Here is a 9,283-nt window from a genome sequence, read left to right on the forward strand (position 1 = left end):
TCAGGAACCCAGGTTTGATTGCCGGCTTGGGTCACTGTCTGTGTGGAGTTTGCACATTCTCCCCGTATCTGTGTGGGTTTCCTCCGGGTGCTCCAGTTTCCTCCCACAGTCCAAAGATGCGCGGATTAGGGTGATTGGCCATGCTAAATGGTGAGGAATTCAAGGGGAGACATGTGGCGGGATTCCCGCACCAGGATAGAGAGGTGGCAGAGAGCATCCATTCCCAAACATCCTAGAGATTCACAATGTGCCATGGGCAGCACCTTGGCACAGTGGTTAACACTGCTGCCTCACAGCACCAGGGACCTGGGTTCGATTCCCGGCTTGGGTCACTGTCCACCGTGGAGTTTGCAGGTTCTCCCCGTGTCTGCGTGGGTTTCCTCCGGGTGCTCCAGTTTCCTCCCACGATCTGAAAGACACACTGGTTTGATACATTGGCCGTGCTAAATTCTACCTCAGTGTACCCCAACAGGTGCCGGAGTGTGGCGACTAGGGGAGTTTCACAGTAACTTCATTGCAGTGTTAATGTAAGCCTACTTGAGACTAATAAATAAACTTTTGTTCCGGGAATTACTGTGGGAACAGATAAAAGTCTGCCCTATGGTGAATCACTATTTGTATTATTCACGATGACATAGCAAAAAAGAAAGTCCAGAATAAAACTGGCGGGGGGGGGGGGGGGGGGTTAATCTTTGCTTTATAATTGGATGCACTAATTATAAATGTAGCTTAAAAACAAATCAGTGTTGACTGATAGATCTCAGCGCCTGAATTTGAATGGAAACACGTCCCCATTCGATGTGTGTTAAGCGGGGAGATGGTTACGAGTCGCTTCCCCCCCGGGAGTTTCTGAATGAATCAGTCCCTGGTTGTGTAGCGACTGGAAATGATACAATTGTCTCCGCGCCCTGGTAATTCGCAACCCAAACATCCAGGAAATGTTACATTGTCTCAGTCACCGGCTATCCAGCCGCCGTTCGCTACTCTGTAACCTCGCTCACACCGTGAGGAATTCAAGGCGAGACATGCGGCGGCATTCCCGCACCAGCGGCGTTCAGGATGGAGAGGGAGGAGTAGACAGCATCCACTCCCAAAACATCCCAGAGATTCACAATGTGCCCATGAAAATTATCATCAGACCCTTCCCGCCTGAACTGGACGAAGACAAAGTGAGCAGCTTAATGGAAAGTATAAAGGTGTGTAGCTTTTCATTTACGTGTGATATTAAAGGAATGACCATCCCTGAATAAGTGGGAGCTGTGTCTGGGGATAAATAGGCTGCTGTGGAGTATAGAAACATTTAATAAAATACATTCTGAGAACGTAGTAGGGGAATTTCACCGCAACTTCATTGCAGTGTTAGTAAACCTTACCTGTGACTAATAAATAAACTTTAACTTTACTCAATGTCACAAAAAAAATGCCTGCCATTGAAATTTACAACATTTGAAATTACTTTTATTTTAATATCGAGATTTCCACTCCTTTTGTTTAAATATCTGCTGGGTGCTGTTAATGGGAATAGTGTGTGGGGAGGGGAGAATGGGGTGAGGATGTCAGTCACAGAATGAACTCCAGTTGATGGTTTGTGTTCATTTTATTGTCGATATGGATCAGCTGTGATATTGACAGCATTGGGATTTCCTGCTTCGATACCTTCCGGGTCAGGGGAATGACAGAACAAGCTGAATAAGAAGTTAAGGAACCTTAAATTATGGAGCTGATCCAACCCAGAGTTGGCACCCAGAGGGAAATTAAAAGCTCAGGTTTATATGAAGAATTAAATTTATTTTAGTGCCTTGTCTCCTGCGCTTCACGTTCAGCGTCCTGACACTGAGGGAAAGGAAAATGAGGAATAGTACAGCTCCCCTCGATCCATCAAATGATGTAACCTCAGGAAGTATCCTCCCCCAGTAATGTTAAAACTTGGGAAGGCAAAATGACAGCCTCTTTTTACTGAAAAAATCGCCTTCCAAAAGATCTGTGAGCAAATGCGCAGACAGCAAAAAGGCACTCGGAAATAACTAGTACTGCTCTGAACGGGAGTTCGACTTGAAGTTGTGCAAGACCAGTTCAGACCAGTACCAGTCATTTCTCAAGACTTCATCGTTTGTTTTCATCCTGCCAAAGTCACGGAATAAGCTTTTAATCTCTTGGGTAAGAGAGGACACTTGATCAAAGTGTCTTGGTTGGCACAGTGGTTTGCACTGCTGCCTCACAGTGCCAGGGAGCCAGGTTCAATTCCCGGCTTGGGTCACTGTCTGTGCGGAGTTTGCACGTTCTCCCCGTGTCTGTGTGGGTTTCCTACGGGTGCTCCAGTTTCCTCCCACAGTCCGAAAGACGTGCTGGTTAGGGTGCATTGGCCATGCTAAATTCTCCCTCAGTGTAACCCGAACAGGCACTGGAGTGTGGCGACTAGGGGATTTTCACAGTAACTTCACAGCAGTGTTCATGTAGGCCTACTTGTGACAAATAAATAAACTTAAAAACAAATCAGAGAGGGATATTCCTCTTCAAGACCTATCTTTAACCTGATGAAGGAGCAGTGCTCCGAAAGCTCGTGATTCCAGATGAACCTGCTGGGCTTTAACCTGGTGTTGTGAAACTTCTTACTGTGCCCACTCTGGTCCAACGCCAGCATCTCCACATCAATGTCTCTTAGATAAAAGCAAAATACCGAGGATGGCGGAGATCTGAAATAAAAACAAAACTCTGGAAAAATACTCAGCGGGTCCAATCACAGCTGTCGAGAGAGAAACAGTTACTGTTTTGAATCCAATGTGGTTCTTCGTACACTGGACTCAGAATTGTTTTTATCTCCACAGATGCTGCCAAACCTGCTGAGTTTTTCCAGCACTTTTTGTTTTTTTTGATCCCAGATCTTTTAGGTCCCGTCAGCTTGAGGTCAGCAGATAGCAAATGTAGCTCCAAAAGTTCTGACTAAAAAAAAATGCCACTGAAGCGAGGTGACTAGAACTGTGCCCAGCGTACCCTCCAATTCCATCTTTTACTCCCATTCTATGCTTTTAAAACTTAACTCCTTTACTTAATACCCTAGCTTTAACTGTAACACTACATTATAGAATCTACAGTGCAGAAGGAGCCCATTTGGCCCATCGAGTCTGTACCGACAATAATCCCACTCAGGTATAGTCCTATCCCTGTAACCCCACATATTTACCCTCAAGATTCCCCTGACAGTAAGTGGCAATTTAACACGGCCAATGAATCTAATCCACACACCTTTGGAGTGTGGGAGGAAACCGGAGCACCCGGAGGAAACCTCCCCCAGACACGGGTAGAATGTGCAAACTCCACACAGTCACCCGAGGCCAGAATTGAACCCGGGTCCCTGGCATTGTCCCCTCCCCTTTCCTTCTCCCCTCTGTACTCTATGAATGGTATGTTCTTGTCTGTATAGCACTCAAGAAACAATACTTTTCACTGTACTCCAATACATGTGACAATAATAAATCAAATCAAATCACACTCCAGATTGAGAACTTAGGACGTGATCTCGATTGACAGGACAGTACAGAGGGAGTGCTGAACTGTTGGGGGTGATGTTTTTCAGATGACACGATAAACTGAGGCTGTATGGAGGGAGGTAAAACACTCCATCGCACGACTTGAAGAAGAGTTGGGGGGAGTGGGGAGAAAAGCTGTTCTGTTGAAAGATCACGGACCTGAAATGTCAGCTCTGTTCCTCTCTCCACAGCTGCTGCTTGACCTGTTGAGCACTTCCAGTATTTTCCGTTTCCTTATTGTTTCGGTTTTGCCGGTGTCCTCAGTGAGTTGCTTCTGCAGGAGCAGGGAGGATTTCTGTCCCGCTGTTTTGACCCATTTACATGGGCAGCGTGGTCGGTGCAGGCTTGGAGGGCCAAAGGGCCTCTTCCTGTGCTGTAATTTTCTTTGTTCTTTGATCTTTGTATTTATCCATCGCTCAGTGTATGGGATCTTGCTATGCACAAATTGCCACATTTCCTTTGCGATGAGGTTCTGGAGGATGGGAGTTTCTTTTGGCGGGGGGGGGGGGGGGGGGGGGGGGGGCAGGAGGCAAACCTTGTCCGGACTCAGGGTGAGCAGAGCTAAAGGTTCTAGAATTTGAAGTGCAAATTGCGTACAGCGCTACTCGCATTTCTACAATCTTTTACATTTGTTTTTAAGACACCACACCAGAAGAAGACCCTGCCCTCAAAACTGGCCACACACCCAGTTCAAATCAATCACTATTCGGAGCTTCCACTAACTGTGCTTATTTCCAGGCCTGGGAGGAGGCTCTAGAACTTGAGCTGGAACTTTTGGATCCCAGGACACTAACTGGTTTAATGCGGTTACTCGCAGGCATAATTAGCGAGACTCCGACCTCTTTTCTAATCATCCTAATCAAACATCACTAAGTTACCCATTTTAAATGTGTAAACAAATATGTTTTCTTTCTTTCTTCCTCAATAGAAATGTATTTCATTTAATACCGCAATAATAATACACCAGTACCCTTTTTCTCCCATTGACAGGAGGCACGGTGGCACAGTGGTTAGCGCTGCTGCCTCGCAGCGCCAGGGATCTGGGTTCAATTCCAGCCCCAGGTCACTGCCTGTGTGGAGTCTGCACATTCTCCCTGTGTTTGTGTGGATTTCCTCTGGGTGCTCCGGTTTCCTCCCACCGTCCGAAAGACGTGCTGGTTAGGTGCATTGGCAATGCTAAATTCTCCCTCAGTGTTACCCGAACAGGTGCCCGAGTGTGGCGACTAGGGGATTTTCGCAGTAACTTCATTGCAGTGTTAATGTAAGCCTACTTGTGACACTAATAAATAAACTTAAAACATTGGTCTGAAGAAGTCATATGCTCATCTGTACAGTTAGCTTTTCCCTTTGAGCTTGAATCCTGTCCAAGAGTTTTTTCTTCATTCTAGGATTCACTTCAAGGCATCAAATGTCTCAGCGAGGTCCTCTCTGAAGTTGCCTCGTTCCAATGTAAATATTCCTGGACTTTCTTCATAGTTCAGGCATCCAATCCCGTCTGTCTGCTTCGATTGCCCTTCTTTGTATTCTGCCCAGGGTCAGGATATCCCCCCTGTGATCTGATGTCCAGCAGTGTAAACAATATTCAAGGTGGGGTGAGGCAGTGCTTTGTACAAGCTAACTATCAATTTCCTGGATTTGTGCTAGATCCCTTAAGCTACACTGTTTAAGAATCCATTTGGCTTTTTTTAACTATCACTGCTCATGGTGCTAACAGTTTGAAGGTGTTTATCCCTGAAGTTTATCCAGATTGCAGTACTTTGCACATCCGGTGCCCAAGTCCCATTCAGTTCACTCTGTTTCTCCTCTCCAACTCCCCAACTCAGCAATTTTAACCTTTAAATGACGCAATCCTCTCATCCCATTGCCACCCACCCCCAAACTGTCCAGGTCCTTCCTTATTCCAACATTACCAAGTTACCCATCTTAAATGTGTAAACAAAATATGTTTTCTTTCTTCCTCAATAGAAATGTATTTCATTTAATATCACAATAATAATACACCAATACCTATTTTCTCCCCTTGACAGGCGAGACAGTGGCACAGTGGTTAGCACCGCTGCCTCACAGCACCAGGGATCCGGGTGACTGTCTGTGTGGAGTCTGCACGTTCTCCCCATGTCTGCGTGGGTTTCCACCGGGTGCTCCGGTTTCCTCCCATAGTCCGAAGGTGTGTGGGTTAGGTGGATTGGCCATGCTAAATTGCCCCTTCTAAGCTTGAATCCTGTCCAAAGGGTTTTTCTCAATGATGCGTTGGTTAGGGGGATTAGCGGGATAAATCCTTGGGGTTAAGGGTATAGAGCCTGTGTGGGCAAATTGGGACAATTCAATTTCAGCTCAATGGTAACCCCCAGAATGTTGTCAGTGGGGGATTCAGCAATGATAATGCAGTTGAATGTCAATGGGAGAAAATAGTGGGCCTGTTGCAGAAGGGACCTGGACAAGTTGTATGTATTATTGATAGTGAATCACGCCAAACTAGATCGCAGAGCTTTTGAAATAACCCCAGCCACGTGACTGGGCAGATCTGTCTGTAAACCTCCAGGTTGTGCGTGTGTTTGACATCTCCCTCCCTTCACATAAGGTGAGAGGCAGAAAGTTCAAAGGGGATGTGAAGGGCAAGTTTTTTTACACAGAGAGCAGTAGGTATCTGAAACGCGCTGCTGGGGTGGTGGCAGATACGATAGGGACGTTTAAGGGGCTTTTAGATAAGCACATGAATATGCAAGGAATAGAGGGAGACGGAGCAAGGGCAGGCAGAAGGGATTAGTTTAATTTGGTGTCACGTTTGGCACAGTATCATGGGCCGAAGGGCCTGTTCCTGTGCTGTACTGTTCTAAGTTCCTCACCCCTCCCCAGTTCTGCGATTAGCCATTGGAGATCTAGAACCCAGCACTAGAATGAAGAGCATCAGAGAACCGGTAATCTTTTGCCTTATCACTCCTAAATGTGATCCTCTTCTGGGTTAGGAAGGTTTTCCTGCACTGGGTCTGGTCGATGTTGTTCTCTGGTGAAAACAAACTCTTTTTCTTCCACAGGATCCGAGCAAAGTGCACAATGTGCCTCCGATAGATGTTCTCTGGATCAAAGGTCGTCAAGGTGGGGACTATTTCTATTCATTCGGAGGGTGCCATCGATATGCTGCCTACCAGAGACTGAACAAGGAAACCATTCCTGCAAAGGTTATGAAGTCCACCATTACGGATCTTCGACTATACTTAGGATCATCAACCCCCGAACTTCAGTGATTGAACAGGGGGCTTCCTGACTGACACAACCGTCTCCCAATGCCCTCTGCCTGTCTCTGAATGGGATCATTTATATCTGTAACTCCATTTTATGTGTGTGTGAGTGCGTGTGTGTGAGTGCGCGTGTGTGTATTCATGTATGTATTGAAGTCAGTGAAGATTTGAGATGATTTATTTCATGGCCATTCTAAGGAAAAGAAGGAGATACTTCAACGAAAACTCTTTTTTTATATCTTGGTGGGAAATTCATTCATCTTTCTGGCTTGCAGTTAAGCATCTGAAGAAAGTGCAGAAATGTGGTGTCAAGTGATTGGCTCTTTCACACAGCTGGTGTGGAGGCAGTGGTGTAGTGGTATTGTCACCAGACTAGTAATCCAGAAACCCAGGGTAATGTTCTGAGGACCCGGTTTCAAACCCCACTGTGGCAAATGTTAAAATTTGAATTTGATAAACATCTGGAATTAGAACTCTACTGATGGCCATGAAACTATTGTCATTAAAAACCCATCTGGTTCACTAATATTCTTTAGGGAAGGAAATCTGCCATCCTTACCCGGTCTGGCCTACATGTGACTCCAGACCCACAGCAATAAGGTTGACTCTTAAATGCTCTGACAAGCCACTCAGTTCAAGAGTAATTAGGGGTGGGGAGTAACTGCTGACCGACCAGTCATGCCCATATCCCATCAATTAAAACAAAACACAGTTTTTGATGGAATGGAGAGGAGGAAATGTTGCCACTGGCAGGAGTGTCGTTAAGCAGAGGATATAGATGTAAAAGTGCAAGTGGAGGCGGAGTTAGAAATTCCCGCAATCTGGAATGCACTACCTGGAAGCAGGTTCAATAGTATCTTTCAGAAAGGAGAAATTTGCAGGAGAAAGAACAGGGAAAGTGGGAACAGTTTTGCAAAGAGCACGATCAGGTGAATGACCTCCCTGTGTGATGTACGATCTAATCTGTGTAACAGTTGTTAGAATTACAGAGGCAAAAGCAGAACCGGGGTGATGCACCATCAATCGAGCAAAGACTAGTTTGTATGCAAGAACAAATAGGCTTTTATTAGCAAAAGACTTGGAGCACACCCATGTCGATGAACTGGTCCAGACTGAGGCAGGGGGGTGGGGAGCAGTCGCCTTTATACCTGGACCGGGGGGGGGGAGGAGTCTCGGGTAGGGCCGGCAGGGATGTGTCCAGGCATGTCACATGTACAGGTAATAAGCTAACAGTGGTTTACCACACAGGGCACCACAGTCGAGGCTGATGTGATGTCACGTATCAGCTGTTTGAGGCTTCCCCATGTCTCCGCTGCCTCCTACAGAATTAAATTTGCCAGAAATCAATGGGGACTCGAGGCTGCTTTGATCACGGTTCGCTCATTCAGACCGATTTGCTGGCCACCAGGTTAACACAAATGTGCCGACGGAGGGGTCTGTAGTTATTAAATATTAATGCCTGTGTCTTGTCTCACATCAAGTCCCATTCCCCCATCACCCCTGTGCTCACTGGCTCACTACATTGGTTCCTGGTTAAGTAACATCTTATTTTTTAAAATTTGGGTCCTTGTTTTCAAATCCCTCCACGATATCAGCCCTCCCTCATCTCCTCCAGCTGCACAGCCCTCAGAGATATCTGAGCTCCTCGAATTCTGGCTTCCCGGATTTTAATCGCTGCATTACTGGTAGACATGCCTTCAGTTCATAGAATCCCTACAGTGCAGAAGGGGGCCATTCAGCCCATCGAGTCTGCACAGACCACAATCCCACCCAGGCCCTATCCCCATAACCCATGCATTTACACTGCTAGTCCCCCTGATACTAAGGGGCAATTTAGCACGGCCAATCAACCTAATCCACACATCTTTCAGACTGTGGGCGGAAAGCGGAGCAACCGGAGGAAACCCACGCAGACACGGGGAGAATGTGCAGACTCCGCACAGACAATTGAATCTGAATCCCTGGCGCTGTGAGGCAGCAGCGCTAACCACTGTGCCACTGCTGCCCGGGCCCCAAGCTCTGCAATACCCTCCCTATACCTCTCCACCTCCCTTCCTTGCATTTCTCCATTAAGACACTCCTTAAAACCAAATGTCCAACTGAATATCTCCTTATGCGCCTCTGTGTTCTCTAATGTTCCCATGAAGCTCTCCGTGGAATTTTATCATGTTAAAGGTGAGATATAGATACAGCTAGTCTGTGTTGTTGTTTGAGACACCTTGTTTCCTTTGATGAAACAACCAAAACCTATTTTGCCCCACACTTTCCACCTTGTCCATCACATCTTCCTGCCCTGATCCTTTTTCTGTGCTTATTTCCCTGTCATTTCCACCTCTCTTGTTGCCTGGCCTTGCGAGCTGCTTTCTGACACATTCCCTAATCCTGACTGGAACAACTCGCTATCACAAACTGAGCTAGCTGAACATAGAACACAACATCGCACAGATCTTGGTCAAAAGATCTGTCTTTGCCAGGAATCGTACCAGATTTGACAGCTGAGCCCAGATAGTGAAGTTT

The 9,283-nt window shown here is 46.4% G+C and overlaps 1 protein-coding gene across 1 annotated transcript; it reads left to right on the forward strand.

Moving 5' to 3' along the window:
• The first annotated feature begins 938 nt into the window (after positions 1–938).
• srxn1 (sulfiredoxin 1 homolog (S. cerevisiae)) lies at positions 939–7,461 on the forward strand. Its single transcript, XM_078236171.1, has 2 exons — positions 939–1,196; positions 6,563–7,461. The coding sequence occupies exons 1-2, from the start codon at positions 939–941 to the stop codon at positions 6,770–6,772; spliced, it is 468 nt and encodes a 155-aa protein (XP_078092297.1). The 3' UTR covers positions 6,773–7,461.
• Positions 7,462–9,283: the final 1,822 nt, after the last annotated feature.

This window comes from Mustelus asterias, chromosome 20 (genome assembly GCF_964213995.1).
Source record: "Mustelus asterias chromosome 20, sMusAst1.hap1.1, whole genome shotgun sequence".
NCBI classification, from domain to species: domain Eukaryota; kingdom Metazoa; phylum Chordata; class Chondrichthyes; order Carcharhiniformes; family Triakidae; genus Mustelus; species Mustelus asterias.